The sequence below is a fragment of the Corapipo altera genome, unplaced genomic scaffold (genome assembly GCF_003945725.1).
Source record: "Corapipo altera isolate COAL_440 unplaced genomic scaffold, ASM394572v1 60935, whole genome shotgun sequence".
NCBI classification, from domain to species: domain Eukaryota; kingdom Metazoa; phylum Chordata; class Aves; order Passeriformes; family Pipridae; genus Corapipo; species Corapipo altera.
Window position 1 is genome coordinate 419,260 of NW_020885003.1, and position 23,835 is coordinate 443,094.

General features: G+C 38.7%; 1 protein-coding gene across 6 annotated transcripts; it reads right to left on the minus strand.

Moving 5' to 3' along the window:
* Positions 1-808: 808 nt before the first annotated feature.
* Positions 809-23,603, minus strand: DCP2 (decapping mRNA 2). 6 transcript variants are annotated; one of them, XM_027667213.1, is made up of 12 exons: positions 23,467-23,602; positions 17,767-17,918; positions 15,999-16,126; positions 15,487-15,585; positions 12,595-12,747; positions 10,894-11,006; positions 10,681-10,788; positions 10,102-10,203; positions 9,822-9,948; positions 9,157-9,264; positions 7,377-7,428; positions 809-6,818 (listed from the first exon to the last, which is right to left on the minus strand). In XM_027667213.1, exons 1-12 carry the CDS (start codon positions 23,517-23,519, stop codon positions 6,655-6,657), a joined length of 1,359 nt encoding a protein of 452 aa, XP_027523014.1. In that variant the 5' UTR covers positions 23,520-23,602; the 3' UTR covers positions 809-6,654. The 6 variants fall into 6 exon arrangements, with proteins under 6 accessions (XP_027523014.1, XP_027523013.1, XP_027523019.1 ...); XM_027667212.1 differs by having other exon boundaries at positions 809-6,821; XM_027667218.1 differs by lacking the exon at positions 17,767-17,918 and adding an exon at positions 16,925-16,973 and having other exon boundaries at positions 809-6,821; positions 15,999-16,093; positions 23,467-23,589.
* Positions 23,604-23,835: the final 232 nt, after the last annotated feature.

Here is a 23,835-nt window from a genome sequence, read left to right on the forward strand (position 1 = left end):
TATAAGAGTGTGCAATGCGCCCCGAGTCACAGCAACTAAACTCTTCTAACATATGCTGCAGAAATAATACATTGGAAAAACAAGAAGTATAGGTGGTTCTTGCCAACAAAACCTAAGTCCACTCATGACATTTTGATTTTTTAAGTCACCAGAGTGCATGAAACTCTGTATTTCACAGTGTGTTCAGAAAAAAAAATTACTTTTTTTTTCTAATTATATGTATAAATCTTCACCAGCTTGAATGTACTGTTAGCTATTGCAAAGCACATGTGACTAAGTTTGCATTCATGTCAGTATTGTTCTACTGGTTTTATTAGGATTTTCTCCTCCTTTAATACTGTACCATACATTTTAACTTTATAAATTTTTCACCATCCTGAATTAGCTTTAAATGTGTTGCTAATTTTAGTTTCCTAGCAGCTGTAAAATAGCTATTTTGTGTTTATTTGATATAGAATTGTAAAAATTGCATTTATTTATACAGAGGCATTTATAATACTTATTTTACAAATGTTCTTATATTCTGAATAAATTTCTAATGCTGTTTCTTTGCCTTTGGCATTGTTTTACCATAACTTGTCATCTTATTGTTGAATGGGCCACTTCTAAGTATCCTAGACACAAAGGTACCTCATCTTCAAGGTAAGTTACTGAGGGAGATGGTGTGACATTGTCAGGAAAGTTCCTGTTACGGAGCCACGAAAAGTTGGTGAGAACTCAGCTGAGATCTGACATATTAGTACTTCCCCCAAACCCTCTACAGCTTCAATGAACACTTTATAGAAACAAAAGGGCACATGTGAAACTGTTTCTACACATCCAGTTCTTTTAATAACAAGTTATGTAGACCAAAAAAGAAAAAAATAATCTTTCATAAATACTCTAAAAGCACTGATTGAAGTTCACATACTTCCTTTCTCCAGTACATCCAACACCTTTTTATTTTCTTTTTCTTTCCATTGTGTTGAATGGGCTCCTCATCCACATTTGCTATTTACCTTAAAAAATAATACTTCTTTTCCTGGCATTATGTATAATCACTGCTGCTGACTGGCTTAAGACAACACCTAAACATTCTACAGTGAAAGAATAATCTGTACCAGCAGCACAGGCTTTACATTTCACAATGACCAGCAGTCCTTATATTCATACTTCAGTAAGTTTATTTATAAAGTGATTTAATTTTACAGAGAAAATATAGAAGAAAATGTCAACTTAGTCGTAGTCTCTTAAAAGGTGTGCTTCAGTTTCTGAATCAATTCATAACAAAATCACAATCATCAGTACAGCAGATGTTACAGGTAGTTACAGATTTTACTTAATACAATTCAAGGGTTAACTACTGCAAACTTTCTTCAAAAGAATATAATGGAAATTTAATAAAATCTGTAATGATTTTAACCTTATTAGCTGTACATACTTTCTGCTTAATTAGCACTGATGTGCCACTTACATAAAAGCAAGGAAAATAGATCAAGTTCTTCAGCTTTAAACAAAGAAAGAGGAAGACATAACCCTTCATGCATGAGCCATATAATAAAACATTGGCTCCCTGTTTTCTGCCAGGCATGCAATGCTGCCCTGAAAAATGTTATTTTTTGGAAGCAATACCCAAGTCAGCCTGGATCCCGCATTATTATGCCAGAATTAATGGACAAGCCCCCACCTTCTTCTGTAGAGTCTTGTTTCACTTTTTAATTTTAAAAGTGCCTTGCAAATGCAGCTAAACTGCTCCTCAGGGATGAAGCACAACTTCCACATATTGCAGTGCCTTGCAGACATCCTTACTGAAGGATCCTGTTGCAAGTATAGGCATGAGAAGTATTTGCTGAGAGCTCTTGATCGTGCAGTTTTGCATACTTTTTCTGCATAACAAAACTATGTACCCAACCAGTAACATACAAATGGTTAATTTCCATAGTTTAGTAATTTTGATCAAACATGCTTAAAAAAATCTGCCAAGTTTTTTTCTCACAGCAGGAAGTGTGTTGTAGAGAACTGTGTTTGCAGGATCTGTATTCTTAAAAAGCTACAAATGCCTTTTTTAAAAATGATTAATGCTCCATGAGCTGTAATCATTTTCTTAAAGGTACTGAACTGTAAGCCATACTGGAAACAAGAACCCAGTTCTTCTAATCAACAGTATAAATGCTTAAAAATGACAAAATACTCCGTTTTCAGTAAAATTCTTAGGCCTATTCAAATTTAAACATTCTGTATTCCGTGAAATGTTAATAATTACTTAAAAGGAAGCTTGCCTTTTTTTTCCTGCAAGAATTGAAGAAGGACTTGAAGAGAAGCATCCCAGAGCTGAGACAATTTAAAGATAAGGGCTTCTGTAAAGCTGAATCTGTACAAAAAGTTAAGTTTCACTTAACATTTTGAATGAAAACACAAGTTAAAACCCAAGCATTTAACTTTATAGTACTACTTCTAATCTGGAATCTTCTATCATCTTGAATATGGCCATTGTAATTGCTACCTATGTAGTCTTCCTTTTAAGTCCATAATCTACATGAGAAAATGAAATGCACACACAGCACAAATCCTACTGCATCTATCGGTGCTTACATACAGGATTAAGAACAGTGCAAATACTAGCATTTAGCCTACTTTCTTGAACTACACTATTGCTATAAATGCATAAGAACAAAAACTTATTATGGAAGAATAGTGACATTTCCAAGTCTAATTTACTGTAAAAGCACCTTCAGTTAGTTTGTAGAAATTTACCGTATCTTAAATAATTTTGGTTGTTTTAAAAGTTAAAATATTGTAATAACAAAAACAATTTGAAATTATGAAGTCATGTATAAGCACCAGATTATTTAACATTTACAGTGCAAGAATTAAAATTGGTTTATTTACAGAAATTAAATCATCAAGAGAGACTCTTCTACCAATTCTCAATAATTATGAGCTTCCTAACATATTTAAGAGTATAACCTCCAAACTTAAAACATGAAGGCACCTGACTTTACATCTGGAAGAAAAACCTGTTGCTCAGAATTTATAAAAAAACCCAGGTATCTGAGGATTAAGCAGCCCACTAACCCCACAATTGGGCAGCCAGTCACCCATGGAGCAGCAGTGCTGTCTTGCACCACAGGATATCAGAGCTTGGATTTTTAATGTAGACTCTCGCTCTTCACACCAGAATGACATGAGTGCAAAAGCAAATCTTCTACAGCAAGTAAAGGCTGGAAAAAATAACTTATCTGAAATTACAATCTGAGACCAAGTATGTCAGAAATAGTCAGACAAAAAGCCTGCCTTATTTTTAAAAGGAACTGTTACATCTATAACAGCCACAGGCAGATCAAGGTAAAACACAGTGTATTGTTCTCAAATCACCAAATTAATTCAGGAAGGTTGGAGCAGAGCACAGAAGCCTGGAACAGAGACTAGGCCCAAAATTTTATTAGAAACTATTTATGGAAGTTTGGTCTAAAGAATTTACATTGTGTTAAAAAAAATACTTTGATTGTGCAACAAATAAAGCTATTTCCCCTCTTCTTCCCATAACCACTGCTGCCAGACTTCAAACCATGTAAGACACAGCTCCTTCCAAAAGCTGGATGATGGATGTACATCAAGGAGTTGAAGTTAGTAGCCCTTCAGCACAGAACATATGTCACTCAAGTGGACCAGGACACTCTTCAGTCTGAGGTCAAAGTACAGAGCATTCTGTGAAGGAGAGATGCTAAAAACCTCATGCTAAAGCAGGGAGTTTATGTAGTACCAGGAAACTGCAAACTAGTACTAGATTCCCAGCACCACACATCTGTAGGTTTGTTTGTTAAATGTTTGTTTATTCCACAAATTCTTTAGCTGCAAAAACATTGACTGACCATTCATAATCTTAATAACCCCTTACATGCAAGCATTCTCAAATTGACTAATCTGTTTTTCAAGTATCTTGATACCAGCTCTTGAGTCTGACATGCAAACAGTTACTTGTTTCTCTGTGTCTGGCTCCCATAAAGTAAAAACTCACAGAAAGAAAGCCTAAATCTCACTTGCTCTTTCTTCACTGTTTTACGGAAGATAATGTAAACAGTACTTCTAAACTTAGAAATACAATTATAAAAGGATGGTGAAATAACACAAAGAAAGTAAACAAAATGTTCACAGTGCAGGGCATGATGGAACCCATGGGGTAGATCACATGCCTCCACACTTACATAGTTTTAGAAACCTTACTGAGAAAGCAGAAAGCAATGCTACTACAAGAAACAGTACCCTTATACAAAGAAGTAAGTTATTGCATATTTATCACATTTATTTGCAACTCACATTAAGGCTAGATTTACTAAAATCATGACATGTATAAGCCCCACTTTGGGTTGCTTAATGAAGCAACCAGTGTCTCTTATAGTGAACCAACCTTTCACTAAGAATTAAAAAATGACACAGTAAACAGAGGGCAGCCAGCATCTCCTATTCATAGGACATGCTTCCAATGTTTTGAAGACTTCCTCTTGTCTGGGACAGAACTTCCCAAACAGATGACAGATGCTCCAAGTTCACTGTTTCATCAACATCCCCATTATTTCGCAGAGCACTAATGAACTATAACTAATTTATCTGAAAAGTCAACTTATTTATAAAAAGATTTCCACAGCCTGATATTTAATTATGCCATAGGAGAGTCTTGTCATCTCCACAGGCAGTAGCAGCCTCAGGATACGAATACAAACTTCTGCCTCACCATGAGTAAAGGCACTTTTGCTGGGAAATCAACTAAAAAAGCACTAAGGAAGTAACTAAAGAACAGTTTTCACCTGAAGCTGAATAACGTAACCTCCTCCAGCATTATCCCACCTTCTCAATTACTGTTCTGTATCATTTACTGCTTTGAACGGCCTTTGGATACTTTAAAAACAAAACAAAACAAAACAAACAAAACACAAATGTGAGTCAAAGCTAGACTGAGCTATTTCACAATTTGGTCTTGAAAAACAAAGCCCTCAGAACTCTTGTCCTCTAGAAGGAGGAAATGCTGTAATTCCTTTCTCCTGTTGACTGATACAGAAGTTGAGCACTCCCATGGCCAAAATTATTACAGCATTAGAGTTCCAAATCACCTGGTGCGCCAGGGCAGGTGAATAAACCAGGAGAAAGTTCTAAAGCTATTTCTGAGGAAAAGCACTAGGTAACAGATCAGGTAGGGTAGGTGAAGTAGGGTGGTTGAAGGAAGACTAGGATTTTGGTTTTGGATGATGCATGAGTTGCATAAAAACTCAGTGCAGGAGCATACACTACAAGGGTGTAGTTCATTCAACCTATGAAGTTACCAATTAATCACCTCTATTCTAGAGAAAAGTCCATTTTTAAATCTGGGACATACATGCTTGCTATCACAAGCTGCTGTGACAGATTATTTCAGTGCATTTCTATCAATTGCAAAGCACATGCTCAAAACCCATTAACTTGAAGGTGATGTAACAGTTCATCACCTCAACTCTCACTGGTTTTTTGTTCCTCCCTTCCACTCCCACCCCATCCTTGATGTTTTTCCCAAGAAAGCACTGTAGCTGACATCGACTGAGGCTAGATCATTTAAATGCTAACTGTAAGTGCAATTCAATACTACTGGATATATACAGAGCAGATACACTACACAAGAGATCTGAGGACAACAGCACAGAATACAATACTGAACACCCTTGAAATAGTTACTGGAAGCCTGATTAAGCTGTTCAGTGTCACACAATGCCTCTATTATCCATGCACCTGCCTTCCTCCTCAGCAAGATCTACAGAGGCTTATTTACATTCAGTATAAATTCTACACAGGTAACCTCTCACAGACAAAGTTTCAGCTTTTCATCTTTTGAAAGCATCTGCAACTAGGGTAACACAGAACTTTGTAACTTCTTCTCATGCAGCTGGGGACAGTGCATAACAGTTGGACACTTTGAAGGGCTAACTTCTACTCAGTTTGTGTATGATTACTGAAAACCAAGGAAGAGCAGGTACAAGAAGTCAACATGTTAACAGATTTGACTCCAAGTACTAGTGATTGCCAGCCAACAGAAACTATCAGAGTAAAGGAGAGAAGGTATTTTGAGCAAGCAATCAGTGCAGAGAAAGGATGACAGGCTGAGGCTAGGTTTGAAATGTGCAACTTGGTGTCAAAATCACTAGGACAAGTGGAGTCCTCTGAGAATTAGTTTCATTGCCACTGCGTAATATTGCAATTTACTACAAAAAAACAACTTAAGTCCAATAATTTACATCCAAGCAGTTAAAAGTTTAGCAAGCTAGTATACTCCAACAGTTAAAAAAAAAGTCAACGACATTCTACAAAACACACAGGAACTTAAAATAAAAAATTTAAAAAAACCCACCAAAAATGAAACACAAGTTAAATGAATGCCCTCTAATGCACAGCTAGGAACACATGAACTGAACATTGGAAAGGTACTTTTGTGGACAAAGGCTATACTGCATTTAAAGTGCAACACTTGACTATGCCACTCCCATACTGCAAAAAGAACAAACCCTTCCAAACCACCAGTCAGTCCCTGCATTGCATTTAAAAACAAATGAACAAAACAAAACAAAAAAACTCCTGAGAAAGAGTAAGGCTGGATAAGAAACCCCCTCAGTTGCAACAGGCAAGTCTGATTTATTCCTATTAAGTTTACTGTCAGAGGTCAAAACTTTTCATTATGGCATCGTGGTCGAACTTGAAACTCAAGAAAGCTCTTGATGAAAAAACAAATTTGTAATGACCATTGCATGCCATAGAATGTCCCTCTACATGTTCTGGCAGTGGGTCTTCACTGGAGCAACACATCTCATATGCTGCTTCTGCTTTAAGAGAAAAAACATGAAACAAATTTTAAACAGGAAGTTAGCAATAAACGTGTCAATAACAATACAAAGCCATACCTCAATCTTATATTCAACTAATATTTATAACAAAACCTGCATCTTTGGTCATAAACAGAAGAAGATAAACAACGTTATTTACAAGTTATATAGTGGCTAGAATAAATCTTAAAAGTCACTGCAATCTGAGAACACTTTCAGTGGCCAGTTTTACCCACATAATAGTCTTTGCAAGTCATTTTTTAATAAGGAGGAAAGAAATATGACACTATTTTCTGAGAAGTAAGTAAAGAACTGTGTCCACTCTCCTGCAGCTTATTACTAGCAGGACATAAAGCCTTGAACCAAAACTCAATTACTAGCACTGCATTGATTCAGATGCTATTTTCCTAAACCAGCTTTCAGTTACTTTTTACTCATTGTATAATCAAATAGTCTTAATAATTAAGGAGAAGAATTACAAAATCAACATGAAAGACTGTATTTTTCATTTAAAAAACAAAATCAAATCAAAACCAAACAAAAACAATCACTTGCCTGTTTCAAAGTTATCTTGAAGTCTTCTTGGATTAAGCTTTTTTTCACATTTCTGGTTAAGAGAACAACCATACATTACTCACTTGACAAAGAGATGGCATTCTATTCTTAAGGGTGTAGTTTAAACATCAGCTAAAAGGCAAACTGGTTATATTTGCTATGACACACCTCCTCATGTGTGAATTACTTTACTTTTAACTCAGCATGAATTCTGTCATGTTACTTTAGCAAGCATGCATCAAGTCTGCAAGTCTTTCAGAAGCATGTAACCTTTTTAACAGTCAACAAACCATTTTTAAAACGCAGGCCTTCAGGGGAAGATTTCGAGTGCTTTCTAACTGTTTTAAGATGAAAGAGTCTTGCACACAATGTTGTGCACATGCCTAAGTCAACTCTTCAACTGGCTTGTCTCCAAAAAGGCAAGGGGAATGTATTTGCAAACATGCTGCTACTGCCAACTAAATGAACATGCTTTAGAGACACAAACTTAGAATTTCCCTCTCCAGGGAAGAGTTGTTTTAGCCCCAGGTATGCTGCTGTAAGTACACAAATACAGGGAAAAAATCATGGCCCTTTGCTCTCTCTGCGAACAAAGAGTTCCCTGGCTTTCAAATTGTATCAGAACATTATCACTGGGACACAAAATATTTAAACTTCAAAAGACTGACAATCATGAAAACGCAAATGAACTAGAAATAGAAAGTATTTAGAAAAGTAAAGACCCTACAAAGTAACTGCAGAGTACTAACAGTTCCACTTTTTTCCATGAAGATCCTACAGATCACTGTGGCAGTTTTTTAATATCCATACAAATTTCTGGGCAGTCAATTCTTTGACTTTTCATTCTTCTACTCTCAGTCTCAAATACAATTACCCATTTCTTGCTACGGTGAGAATTTTACAGGATAAGAGTTTACAGTTTCTGTACATTTACGTGAATAACAAAGAAAGAGCAATAATCGCAAGCCAGAAAGGGAAGAATTTAGCTTACAGCCTGTAAATAAGAAAAACTAAAGCCTGGACAGGCCAGCTGAGCTGCATGGAGAACTGGGGCTCACTGCTGCACAAGATACAACAAAGTAGAACTGAAGAGCCATAAAGAACAAGGAAACAAAAACATATTCTATTAAAAAAAGGAAGTACAGCTCAGTGAACCTTCTCCCAGTCAGCAGAACTGTGGGGAAAAATAAAATTAGTTACTGTAAGGGAAAGGGGAAAGTAACAAGCCAGGAATATCATACTGGAATTTAGAAACTGCTGCAGTTCTACTCTGTAATTAAAAAATTATACGAGATTCTGGTGTCCAAGCCAAGCATGCATCTTTACATTTTTGCTAGAGAGAAGGGAAATAATAAGCATATGCATTACCCCTTTCTATCTAAGTGTTGCATAGCAAAACCCCGTGATGCTTACAATAATACCTCATACATGATTAAATAAGACATGTACTACACTGAGTTATTACTACACATTGCAGTAGGTTATTACATGACAGGAACCTGGAAAGCTGCAGGATTGTGTACTGAAAAAATTGACGAATTTCCAACAGCTAAAATTACTTACTTCCAAATGCAAACTTTGAAATTTAATATGCCTATCTAGAGATGTATATGCACACAAGGTAAGAAATGTCATTTATCTACAAATACATGTCAAATACTCTGATCAAATATACTTTTGAGAGATATGCACTTAATTTTCTTTCAGCAGGACATTGGCCTGGATGTCTGTCAGGCATTACTGGAACCTGTTAATGAGATGGCTACTGTACATTTCTTACCAAGTTATGGTTTTGCTTAACTGCTTGACTGTGGACTCCATTTGTTCGCTTCTTTTGGCTGGAAGTGTCTTGATATTGCTTTCTGCCATTGTTCCTCAAGCTCTGATTCTGCCATTAAGTCCAAAATAAGTAGAGAGAAGAGTTTAAATGGCACCATTGAACATCTTTGCACTGACACTTCATAATTACTAGCTACAACTTCCCTCCAAATAACTTCAAAACATGTAGAGTTTCTTTTGTACACAAACTGAAGCACACTGAAATTAACCAAACATACACTCAAGTTACAGAGTCATCAGCAGTTACTCAGTCTCTCTTGCACTATTAGAGAACTATTACACAATAAATTCAGTTCAGTGAGTTCCCACGCACCCATATATACTAGGGGTACCCAAAATATTTCAAAATAGTGCATGGAAGACACCGAAAAGGCAAGTAGTAATTACTATCTAAACCTGAAACAACACAACTAGTACCTGATACCCACTACCTCTAATGTGAGGCAAATCTGAGGATTTCCAAGAGTATCTCCCCACCCTATGTTTCTGTTTTTGCATTCTGCAGTGGTAAAATTCACTATTTTCATTCTAGAGAGGAATCCTTATGAACAAAGACATCTGTTTTAAATAGTCCAGATGCATATGTTTGCCTAAGAAACAACCTACCTTTATTTTCAAAACTTCAGACACCTCAGCATTATTATATGGCTTCTGTGGCTGTTTTGGCTTGTGGGTGCACTGCTCTCCTGAAAAGCCATCTGTAAACACCGGTTGACTACAGCGAAGTTTGGATCTAGTACAGGAGAACAAAGAGTTTGCAACACAACTTCAAACTTACTGAGAGGAGAAGACAAATATGAAAGAATTTTCTGCTTTTTGAGAACAATCTGGAAGACAAGCTCAAGTAACCTAGTATGGAAATTCTAATGATGCTCAGTCCACTTACCCAACTTTATTTTGCCTGCTGGTAGAAAACGTCTGTTCTCCACAGACCACAGGCCAGGTCCACATTAGCATTTCTCCTGCTGTTCTCGGTGTTGGTACTGACCTGACATAAATTACTGGAGCTTTCTCTTAGGGACTAGAGGTTTTAAAGTTTGCTCTATCACTTTTCACTGAGTTGAATCTAAAGCCAGCAGCACTCGTTTCTCTTCTGATGCCCATAGGTTTTGTCTAGCTAGCTATTTCTGACAGTACTTTACAGTCCTAGTTTAGAGAGTCCTGTTTTCCTCTGTGGAAGTGCCAAAACCATTGAACTTGAAGCAGTGAAATTTGTTTTAGCTTCTGGGTTTTCTGATTCCCATAAACAAGACTCAAGAAATTATCTCAGTTCTGACACGTGTATCACAATATTAATTAAGTTCTCATCCTATGTACAGACTTAGGACATAAGCCCACACTTTTTTTTTTTTATTAACCCATTTTATTACAGGAACATGAATTCTCATGAGAAAGGACAAGCAGCTTTGTATGACCAATGTTTTATAGAAAGGATATAGAGGTGTTAAACTGACCTGGTTCTTACCTAGCTTTTTCCAAGTTGGGCTTACAGGGTGTACTTCCTGCAGATGAAAAACCATTGTCACTATCTGAGGAATCTCCATTCCTTCGGGAAATCCATTCCCTCAATGGTCTGTGAGCAAGAAGTACAACAAGATCTACTTACTAAAACAAATCCAAAGAATTAAAGTTGTCTGAAAGACCTCCTGACCTACCATTTGCTTCATCTCAAACTTACCTGATGAAGGGAATTGCCATAAAAAATTTGTTAGGTGCCAAACCCAGTTTGGACTTCGGGGTCATGTCATTTCTGTGGCATGGTAATTTGTCGATGGAAAACCACTCAATATTCTAGAAAAAGAAGAAATAAAATAAAGATACACACTATTGTAACCTTACAGAATGTTACAAATGTGTATCAGCCACAATTATTTCCCTTAATTAAAAAATTGCCACAGAAGACTTAAATTAATGGGCCACAACAGCATTTTTCACAAAAGGTTAATTAACAATGGGGTTATTCTTCTGACTGCCACTACAGAGTAGCAGATGTTACAGCACGTACTCATTGCAAGACATCACACCTAAAATATGAAAGGTATTAATCAGCAACTAAATTTTGTGTAAGAGAATTTAAAACCTTCTTACTATTTTACTCAAAATGCCATCAATCCTAGACCAGCAATACTAGTTCAAAAATTATCAGAAAAAAGGGTATTTACTTTGGGAGTAAGTTTCAGGTTTTGTTATAAAAGAAAAAAACATGGGTAAAGGATAGGATCTGTGTTACAGTTTATACACTACAGTTTTAACTATTAAAAGTGTATACTTTGCACAATGGGGAAGGAAATCAGAAATTCTGACTACTGTCATTGTAGAAGAACCAACATGGGACTTCCTACTGCAGAATCTAACCCCAAAACCCCAGGTCCAGATAAGATGTACACTATGAAAATAAATTACAAACTAAACAAGTTTTCTATGGGTTTCTACAGGGAATACAAAAACAACACTCCTGGTTGTATTAGATCAGGTGAAGACAATGCTTCAAAACTCTGTCTTTACCAGAACTCTTCATCATTCCCACGCAGATAGTCACTGTTCCACAAAGGGGGATATTTACTGTATTTTTTGAAAAACCCTCAAATTTCATCTTACTTTGTTTTTGAAAAACAGGTCTCTAACACAAGAAATTAAGTCCTGTCCAGTCAACTGCAAGTACCTTTTCCTGTTTAGAAAGATGGATGCCCTGTTCAGTGGCAACATCTGCATGGAATTGTAGGGAGAGCTGTTTTAAACTGAATTGCCATACAAGAAAAATATTCCAACTTCAAAGATCATAGATATCAGGACCAAAGTTTCCAACAAATCTACTACCTGAGCCTTTGCCTTTCTCTTTCCCTTTCACAATATCTTTTAAAGGCATAAAGGTACCCAAACCATCCAAAATAGTTCTCATTCTTTGTCCCCTTCCCGACCTCCTCCTAAAATATACTCTTCCTTAAACAGGGATGGTATTAGCCATGAAAGAGAAAACACAGTCTTTAGTTTCTCCTTCTCATATGTAGGCTTTTGCATATCACCAACTAACAATTACACCTTGAGAAGAACATATAGTTATATATGCACCTGTAAGTAGGAATAACATGAAATGATTAACACATACACCACATATAAGAAAAGAAGGAGAAAATTAATAGTTTGACAGCATGCTCTGATCTTGTTCTCATGATGAATGGAGATGTCAGACAGACGGTCAAGTATCAGTCTTTGCAGTTAAACTGCAAGAAGTTGACATGACCGTACAGTGCACAGATGCCACTGGCATCTAATATTTAAGGTATTCATTGTGCTTGGCAGTTTAATTATTTTACAGGCTCTTGGCTTTAAAAATCAAGCTCCACAAGGTTCCTATAGATTCAAACAAGATAACACATACCCGAATTTCCCTTCTAGTTTTGGGGTTGAATTTTGTGTTCTTGGGAACTCCTGGAATGATGTACAGCCGTGCTAACTGATCATTAATTCGCAGCTCAATGTAGTCTTCTTTGCAGATATAATCTTTTATGTCAAACCCAGTTTCTTCAAACACCTGAGAAGCATACAAATTAAATTAGTGTGTGCATATTCAGAATTGCCCTTTCACAACCTATTATCATAAGGGAAGAAATGACTGGTTTTTGCATATGTTATCCATCATGTTTATCCATGAAAGCTTCTGGAAGCCTTTGCACAGAGATGTATGCTCAAAAATAGAAAAAATACGTAAGATCGTATGTGCTTCATATTTCTCTAAGACAGTAGACTTGTAATGAAAGTTGAAACAACTCTATTACATCTTCATGTAGCAATTTATTAATATTTATGGGGAATTCTCTAGCTACTCCTCCATGCTGCTGGATGTATGGAAATCTTATTCACAGCAAAAACTAGTATTTTGGGAGTAAAGACATCTTCAAATTCTATCAAGGTTTATTTGCACCTTGATTCTTCCTCTTTTTCACAATCCTTCTGCTTTAAGAACTTTTTACGCCCAATACGTAATCCTGCATGGTCAGTTCCTCTAAAGGGGAAAAAAAAAAAAAAAAAAGCATGTCTAGTAATCTTCAGATTACTAGAAAGACAATGACATTTTGAAAGAACATCTTGTTTCAGAATTTTATAGCCTTGCAGTGAAGGATCATAGATTCACAGAATAGTTAGTGTTTCAAGGGGCCTTAAAAGATCATCTCTGCCAATCCCCGGCCACAGGCAGGCACATCTGTTGGATCATGTTGCTCAAAGTCTTATTTAGGAATATTTACTTTTGACAACATTTATAACATAAAAAGAATAATTTCAAACACACCTGATAGCTTAAATCAGATCATGCCTCTAAGCTTGCTAAGAAAATACTCATTTTTAGAAACTTCCTTGTCCTCAAAATCTCCATAGGACATACAACTACTCAGAAAACATGCAGGATTAATACCACTATGCAAAATATTTCTGCCCAGACAGTGGAATATGCATGTGAACACACACTCATAGAACTGAGTATAAACTCCAGGGCTGCTAAGCTCCACTGCCAAGAGTCCGGAGGCAGAAGTTCTCCTTAAATTTTTAAAAAACTAGGTTTAGAATTAAAAATAGGAACAGGAACTTCAGTAAAACCTGTTCTCAACCCCCAACCAGGTAACTCCATATAAAATGAGAATAGTAGACAATACTCAAAATATATTATGCAAAATACCAATTTAAATATTGGTATCAGCAAAATATTTCTAAGTCCCATTTTTGAAAATGCAGAGAAAAGTAAAGACAAATAACAAAAAAAAATGAAGCATTTAATACAAAGCAAATAATTGATCGGTTACTCTTCAAATTAGCACTTCCCCTCCTACATAAAAATAAAAAGCAAGCCATCTTCCCATCTAACTACATGAAGAACACCAAAATTTTGGGGGAAAACAAACAAAAGACCCCACCATATACTGTTTCAATTAAGACAGACTGTTCCTCTATACTTACTCTCACTTCTAACACCAATATTTTTGTTTCCTAAATGATATTTCCAGATGATATAAATGAATTCATTGAAAAACTTCTTTTAACAAGGGAATAATCCATTTAGTATGGTTTAGTTCTAATCAATTTCTGAAATACTACTGAACTGTGCAGGCATTGCGAAATGAAGACCTCTTCAATCAGATCTCACACAGCTGCAGGTCATGGTTTTAGATATGTGCTGACTTCAGTGAAAACAGTTAAAAGATTTACTTCAGATATTACAGACATCCCTATTCCTGGTCACATATAAGCCTTGAAGAATATGTCAGTTTATCCACAGTGACAATTTAACTTGATGGAAGGAAGGTCACAGCAACAGTGCAACAGTGCTGTTCACTAGTGACATCTAAATCAATTCTTCAAATTAAAAATACCATCAAAAAAATTTTTTTCCAATATAACTGCGCCCACTTTAATGCTTTTGCTAGCATAACTTGAAGTAAAGAGGAAGGCATACTTTGTTTCACTCCTTCCTGAAGCAGTTATGTCTAGTCTATCTTTGACGGGTATATTTAAAACAAGAAAAATCCATAATTTCCTAGATACTGATTCAGTCCAACTGTAAACAACACTAAATGCATCATAATACTTTCCCTCACCTTAATGTTCTCTCTCAAAAACTCTAGATGTATTATGTCAAACAAACACTGAGTTTGTACAAGTAATATTCTTTTACAGGGCATTTTTAATACACAGCTTCACTACATATCTAGGTCTCCAGGAGCAATAAATACCATAGATTATTTTATTTTTCGGATTTTACTTGCCACATACATTGATTCTTGTTCCTGCAACACTGAAAAATAGAAAAGTAAAGTTCTTCACAATTTTTATATAAAATTCTACAATATCTAACTTAACTCCTTATCCTCTTTTTACAATCGAGTGTAAATTCCAACTCTTCTACATTTTTACAGTTATGGTAAGCCTTGAAATTTATATTTCAAAAGCCATTAACTACATAAGATTTCCCCAGCAACAGAAATAATACTTAAAAGTAAATTCACAGCTCAGCAGAGAATCTTAAAAATAGTACTAATTTCATTTAGCACATTAGTGAAAACCAATTTGAAACACAAAACTTCAACCTTGATTATCACTCTGGAACTCAGAAAAGCACCAGAAAGTACAGCAGAAGATGACTGCAGGAATAGAGTATTTATTTACCTGATTGCAATAAAGGATTCCTAAGTAAAATGTTTTCTCATCTAACACACATATCCTGATCTCAGCAAGATTTCACTTCTTTAGCTTAAATTTATAGGAATTAGATATAACTTACCTCTCTAGCAGCACAGTCATGAGGAGCCTCTTCTTTATTTACTTTGCCTTTTGGAAATCCCCAGCCAGACTTTGCTAAATAGCCCTGAACCAAAAGAACCTACAAAATACAAGGGAATGCAACTGTCAAACACACAGGTGTTCTCACCAATTTCTCTAAAATGTTTTCTTTCCACCACCCCCTGGTTCTCCAAAAGGATACTTTAGCCTGAGAGAAGGAACTCATTAGGTTTGTTGTGTTTTAGCAAGAACTGAGAAATTTTTTATGGGCTCCTGTAACTCAGAATGAAAAAAAGACCCAAAACTGAGAAGGAAAGCAAGCAGAAGTGTGTTTACTGTCTCACATATTATATTTCTGTACACAGTTAACTGTGTCAAGTAACTGTCAGATCTTTGCAAAACTGACAGTGAATCTAAATTTCCCCAGAAGAAAAACACAAACAACCAAAAAATTACTTCTGCCAGCATATGCCATCCTTCCCTCTAGCGCCTCACAACTATTTAAATACTCACATTTTCAAGTGTCTCGTCAAGAATAATTGCACCATAGGTTGGCACTCCCATTTTGTATTCTTTCCACTCATCTAAAACCTTTTGTACATCTTCACCTTGAGGCAGTAAAAAAGGGCAGTGATTGAAGAGTATAGCAAGATGCTAAGGAAGATAAATGTAAGTATCCAGTTCCAAATCACACAAAGACGCAACACTTAGAATAAACACACTCCCTCCCGTAAATGCTTTTAAGATATATTCTCTTGGAAGTAAAAAAAAAATGTTATGAATAATTCAGTATTAAACACTCAAGGTCGGAAAGCATCAAGTAATTTGGCAATTCCAATGCAAGCCAATTTAAACAAACAAACAAACAAACAAACAAATAAGTGATAGGAAAAAAGATGACACAAGGTTGCTTGTTTGAAGGACAATCTTCCCTAATTTAAAGTGTTCCCTAATTTAAAAAAATAGTATCCACACAACAGTTATTTTGAATATACATTATTCTTAAGCACATTTTCTTCATTTTGAAGTGAGCAAGACAGACAAAAATCTTGTGCTTTAAGTAAGTGGGGATAATTTTTTCCCACCATCATTTGTGACTATGGTACAGAATCTGTACGTCAGTATTTACTATGCAAAAAAAATATATTTTTAATGGCATCAAGTTGCAGAAATCTAAATTCTAATATACTTCACCAAAACTCATGCAGAGAAAAAAAATGAACAACCTTTACATAACTCTAAAATTTTGAGAGCAAATCTACAAGTCCTTAATAAAAGTATTAATGTTACATATTATATATGTGATTACTACTACAAAAATATTATAATACTGATAAAAAAGCAGAGTACTTAGAAATATGACACTGCAGCAGAATTAATATTTCTCGCAAATGTGAACTAGAGAGGGACAGATGTAAGGAACATATAACATCTCTTACACTGTGTTTTTTCTGCACTGCTTACAATTACTCGAAGAATTTTGTTGGTCTGAAAAATACAATAATAATTAAAAACATGCATAAAATTAATAAAAAATAACTGCATAATATCAGCCAAGAGAATATGATCATATTTTTACAGTTTGTTGTCAAAATAAAAGCTGCAGTGTTTCAAAGTAAATCTATATTATCAAACAGATAAGTAAATTGTGTAGTGAAACCATACATAATATTATCCTGAAAGTCAGAAGCAATATTCCAAAACACATATGAAAAAAATATGCAAAAACATTAAAACTAAAGCCCTCACTGGATGAAAGCCACAAACTTTTCTACAATTTCGAACTAGTGTACATTCCAGCAGTCTCTGCAAGCAATGAAAAAAGCAGGGGACAATCATATGAATTCATTAAGAATGCATCCTCTCCCCTATGAAAAGAAACTTTCAAAAAATACAAACCATTGCCCATGGGGGAGCACATACCACCTTCAGCTATGTTAATATTTGTGTCACTATTTACTTGAAAATCAATTAAACTAAGGAGTTCAATCAGAAGAGCTCCAACAGATCATCCTTGAAACCTACCTAGCATGCCAAAGTGCAACTATGAGGAAAAATCCTCAAATATCAGAAATTATTTCTCTAGCAGTCTGAGAGACATCTCTTTTGGGTGCCACAAAATTATGGAAGCAATGAACAGGTGAGATCACATACCTAGTAATACTAACTTTTAATTACTAACACTTGAACTGATGATTTCCTTCTATGAAATATTGCTAACAACATTCAGTTTGCACTTTACCACTGAGACAGAAAACAATCACAGTAATAAAAAGGATATCAGCTTTAGCAAAGTCTCTTATCCCACACTGAGGTAATCCTGGTGTGTTTTGCATGTAGAAATCCAAATAAAACCAATGGGCCAGTTCAATCTGAAAACACACTCTGATTGCATTGTCTCTCTCTTCACTTGGAATGTGCAAAATAAATCGGCTGCCAGAAAAGAAAGAAGAGTAACATTAGCCAAATCTATTGATTTAAATGAAGCTAACAACAAAACCACATTGCAACAGTAGAATTCCTAATCCATTAGCAGATACGAACAGCCCACCAGATCCTCCAGTTGTTCTGCAGGGACAGCAAAAGGTTTTCACAAAGTAAAACACAACTTTGGAAGTCAAGAAGGAAGACAGATTACGATGTTCTTTCAGAAATATCAACTACAACAAACTAAGTAAATTAACTGTTGTGAAAACAGGGAGGGTGAGGACAACCTACATGAATGCCCTTACTACAGAAATGAAAGCACCAGTAAAGAACATCTGCAAACTCTGATAAGAGATTTTAATACATTTTTTTCAGAACAAAAGTTAAACATGGCTATGTATTTCCACTTAAAACCACAGTAAACTACTAATTTATTTAGATTTTAAAATTCAATACAATCCTACTAATTTCCTCAGTCTGAAACAGAACATGGACAATTGGTTTCTTTTTCAAGTCACGTTATGCTTTAGCCCAGACACTCACAAACACAAAGCACCAGAAATGTAAGTTTAAGTAGCACTGTGTGATAGCTTATTTTACTTAAGCAGAAGAAACTTCAATTGTTTATTTTTTTGTATCAAAAGCACAACTTTATTTTTAAAAATTCAAGGTCATACACCACACTGAACTTAAATCACCTGACATAGATCTTTTACATTCAGCTCCTGAGTGCCAGTAGCTAAATTCCAAAAGTACATATCATTGCTAGAGCTGGAAACATTCAAGACATCTTTACTTAAAATCTGACAGGTATAAATTGTTATAGGATGTCAAAATTTGCACTCTGGTCAAAGAGGCAGAAGGTCACTTGTGCAGGTACACACTTGACACTCTCATTGTCTCCACTTCTGTTTTCTTAGGTGTGTGTCTGTCTATTTTTTTATTCTAATTTCCTCCTAGTGAGATAAAGTTGCTGGAAAGAACATTCCCACACCCCCTCATCAGTCAGTGGCCAAGTTTGGTTCTCACCACCACCTCCCTTATCAGTTTGTGTTCCTGTATGCTTTGTTCCCGGATTTCGCACCTTCTTACTATCCCATTTTCACACTATAGAAGGTCCTTGAACAGATATCCTTAAAGAATGTGACAGGCCTGAAAGGGCCTATGTGAACCTCACAAAGTTCAACAAGGCCAAGTGCAAGGTCCTGCAGCTGGGTGGGACAATCACAAGCACAAATACAGGCTGGATGGAGAGAAGCTCTGGGGAAAAGGACTTGGGGGTGTTGGTGGATGAGAATCTTGACCTGAGCTGGCCATGTGTGCTCACAGACAATTCTTTGGATCAAAAGCAGAGTAGGCAGCAGGCCTAGGGACGGAATTCTCCTCCTCCACTCTGCTCTTGTGAGACCCTACCTGCAGTGCTGTGTCCAGCTCTGTGGTCCCAACACAGGGAGGATGGGGACCTGCTGGAGTGAGTCTGGAGGAGAACCATGAAGGTGAGCAGAGGGATGGAGAACCTTTCCTAAAAAGACAGGCTGAGAGAGTTGGGGTTGTTCAGTTTGGAGAGGAGAAGGCTCTAGGGAGACCTTATAGCACCTTCCAGTACCTAAAGAGGGGCTATAAGAAACATGGAGAGGGGATTTTTAGAAAGGCATATAGTGATAGGACAAGAGGGAGTGGCTTTAAAGAGGTCAGGTTCAGATCAGATACTAGGAAAAAATTCTTTACTATTAGAGTGGTGAGACACTGGAACAGGTTGTTCAGAGAAGTTGGGGATGTCCCATTCCTGGAAGTGCTCGAGGCCAGGTTGGAATGGGCCCTGAGCAACTGATCTAGAAGGTGTCCCTGCCCACAGCAGGTGGGTTGGGACTAGATCATCTTTAAGGTCCTTTTCAACCCAAACCAGTCTATGATTCTTCCTTACATAAACAACCTTATTCACTTCAATAACTGTATTTTCCCACTTCCCAATTTTCAGTTGGCAATATGTAGTGGTTTGAATCTTGTTTTCCCCCAGAGGCTGAAAAGTGGTAACCCCCAGGGGTGGAGACCCCTGGAAGTTTTGAAGTTCTGCCTAATGGGCGTTCCTGCAGAAATGTAAACATATCACAAGCACCGGAAGAGAAGAGTTGTAGTTTGGTTGGTAGAAGTGGTGGCCATGATGTAGGAGCCACGAGGAGAGGGCAGGAGCCCTCTGGGGGGGCCTCTGCCCCCCCCCAGCCCCAGTTGGGGGCTACAGAGACTTGGAACAGTGTTAGACTGGGCTAAGTGTCTGTAGTTGAGCTGGGAGATGTTTTCTCCAAACTGGGCAGCGGCCGGAGAAAAAGCAGCCGAGCTGGCACTGACCGGAGAAGCGGTGGCAGAGAGCCAGAAGAGATAAGACGGAGCAACAGAGACATACAGCACCGCAGAGAAGACTCCTGGAAGGAGAGTTGAGAAGAGAGCCTGCAGCAGAACTTCAGAGTTCTGGGGGTAGGAACTGTACCAAACCCCTAAAACTCCTTTGAGACCTCCTGGAAAGGAGGAAGATGATGGACTCTTGCTTTTCAAAGAGCCTTGGAGTGCTACAGCACTTGCAGAGAGGAGCTGAGAAGCTCAGAGTGTCCTGGGAAGCTGGACCGGGACGGAGAAGGAATGCGGGGGCAGGTTGACCTTGGCCCCCCCACGCTGCTGCTGCTAAGCTAGCAGCCTTGAGACAGAGCACAGAGCTCTGCAAAGGGGAATTTGAATCCCCTGAGGAAAGGGACTGCCACGAAGACCCCTGAGCTTCGTGGTATGACGTGGTGACGCGAGCTTGTCCCTGCTACGCAGTCCACGGAAGAGAAAGACCCTCGTTTTGGAGACGACGGGCCAAGGGGCTTGGAGACCCTCTTGTGTGTATTGAACAGAGATCCAGCTACAACAATCCAGTTACTGCTGCATGCATGAGATGAGGAGAACCTGCTGCCTTAAAAGAAGCTGCTGCCCTGAGAGACTGGAAAGGATCTGTCCTTCTTTCCCTCCTGGACTTTTATTTGGAGGGGAGAAGAGATCTGATCCATTGTAAATACTATATGTCATGGTAGAGGTAGTTGTGATCGTGTGTATAATGTGTTACGATATTTAGTTGTACAGTCATTATAATATATTCCCTTTCCCCCATTCTGAGTCTGGTTGTGTTTTGTCTGGAAAAACCCATCTCACATTGGGTTGAGATGTGGGAGGGGGGATGGAGCTAGGGAACTGGATTTTGGGGCTATCTCAAACCATGACACAATACCACCCCAACTGCTCATTTCTTTTGAAGGTTCCATTTTGAGTGCTGAAAAAAAGCCCTTACAGACAAGGCTTCTGTAGATAAAAGGTAAAAAGTTAAAAGTCTATTTTAACTTGCAGTACTGCAGTTGGACAAAAATCTAAAGATACAACATACAGCAGTACCAAAGAGGAATAAGAATGTGCCAGGCAATAGGCTTAGAGGAACAACAGCAAAGTCAATTAGAATGCTACTTATTAATCAAAAAGTTAACTTTTAAGTTATGTGGAGTGACTAACAATAGGCATCTCCAGGTTGTATTGGGTGCAGCTGCCCAGCTGCTGCAGTGAGGGACACACTGCAGGGCACAGTGAAGGCAGCAGGCAGGATGGTGGAAGTGTACTTAGGAAAGGACAAAAATGCCAGACAGGCAAAGGAAGGGAGAAAAAGAGCATGAAACAGCAGTGCAAACACTGAAGTTGGAGAAGAAGGAGGGAGAGGAGGAGTTCCATGGCAGAGGAGATGTCTACCCTATAGCCACAATGGTAACTGGTAAGCAACATTCCTGTCTCATCCCGAGCCACAAGCTTTCTATCCTATTTTCTCCATCTTATTGAAGAGAGGGAGTGAATGGCTGGGTGTACCTCTGGCTACTGAGGAAGGTTAACCAATCACAGCCCTGAAGTCAAATGATGGGGCAACAGCACTTGTTTATAAGAGAAAGCATCAAGAGGCCTCAAAACCTAAATTAAGTCTCTGCACTTCCACTTCTTTATTCAGCAAAGAACAACCAAGCAGCAATAAGAGAGCATGACAAAAAAATTACAGAGGTACTTGTGACGTGCTTTTTAACAAGACTCAGTAATTGAGTAGGAAAAATTGCTTGGTTCTTTCTGCCAAAATTTCCAGTAATATCACATACAGAGAATGTGGGAAATTATAGCTATTTTTATAACCCATTTCGAGCCAACCACTTGACTACACTCATACAATTATAAGACAAAACACCACTTGAAAGCTAGAAAATGATAGCAGCTTAAAGAAAAAAAAGTAAGACAGTGGGACTGACCCTATCACTGACCCTATCCAAATACTCTGTTATACTAGTGACACTAACAGGCTGTATCAGTTTTGTAAACATTGTAATTCCCTTCTGGATTTTCTGAAAAGTCTCAAACGCCACTTCATATATGAGCAGGGATCTAAAAGGCACATTCCATCTCTGTGCAAGGAACGCAAAGAAGACACAATGAAAACACAAACACGGTTCAGAGGCCGGAGAGAATTTAAAGAGAGAATTAGAGAATTTAAAATTTACTTGCATATCGCAAACTCTGATTCCTGCATTAGACTCATGGAAAACAACACTGAGCAGAGCAGTTCTACCCTCCTGTAGTATTCTCGCTCCTAAACATTTTCACTCATTTGAAACTAGTAATTATAGTAAGTGGACTATTCTTCGCTTCTAGTAACCTTTCCCTCTTGTACATAAGTAATTCAAGAAGGGTCTCTTCGATGATTTTGTGCCAAATATCAGATCTAGTCTGGGGCATCACATTTTTTGGGATGATGGATAAATTAAAAGTCTGAAGGGCTGCTCCACAGATGATCAGAGCTTGAGACCACAAGAGGGAAAAGTGCCTTCCCACTTTCTAAGAAAAGAGAACCCACGATTTATGAAAATTCAAACGCAAAGCCCTGAGAACAAGAAAAGGTGACTCTTCAACTCTGAAAGTACCGACGGGTATCCCTTTTCCTCCGCTGGCACATCCCATTCCAGCAGAGGTAAACGAGATGGAGGGACTCTCTGACAGCCATTCCAAACGGATCCCGACGCCAGAGCGGCGGCTGTCCCCCAGTCCATCCCCACCACGTCATCCCAAACCCCCGCTCTGGTCTCTGCTTCCCCTGCGCAGCTTCACCTCGTCCGCCCCGGCACCGCAGGAAAACGCCGCAGACAACGTCCTGCCACTTCCCCCGCACTCCCGGCTCCCGGTCCGCCGCTCGGGTCCGGAGGGTGCCGCGGGCAGCCTTCCCGCCCTCCCAGGATAGATCCCTTCGTGAAGGCGGAGCCTCGGGCAAAGGGGGGAGCGGGTCGAGCCCCTTCCTTCCGCTTCCCGGCCGCCGGGGGACGGCCTGAGCCGCCCCCTCCAGCGGCTCGCCCCGCACCCCCGCGGCGCTCCGAGCATCCCACGTATCCCAAACATCCTGGGCCCCCCGCCCCGCCAGGGGAGCCGGCGGGGGGAAGGCGCCCAGCGCGTCCTCCAGCAACAGCGGCTCCGCAAGCCCCGGGAGCGCCCCTCGCGCGCACGACCGCACCTGCATAGGTCGTCCAGGACGCTGCTGGGGATGTCGGCCCGTTTGGTCTCCATGGGGAATCGCGGCTCATCCCGAAGCGGCGGAGCCCGCAACGCAGGGACGCGGCGGGGGCGGAGCCGCGCGGGGGGAAGGAGGACGGCGGAACGACAGCGGCCCCAGCCAATCGCCGCGCGGCACCGGCGGAGCGGCGGCCAATGGGGCGAAGGCGCTCGGGGCCGACCGCGGCGATCAGGTGATCGCGAGTGGCCAATGGGCGCCCCCGGGAGGCGGGGCCGCCGCGTGCGCGTCGGTTGCGCCGCGAGTGAGGGACGCGAAACAGCGGGATGCGAATAGAAAGGTGTGGAATAAAGGGATCGAGAGATGGGGGAT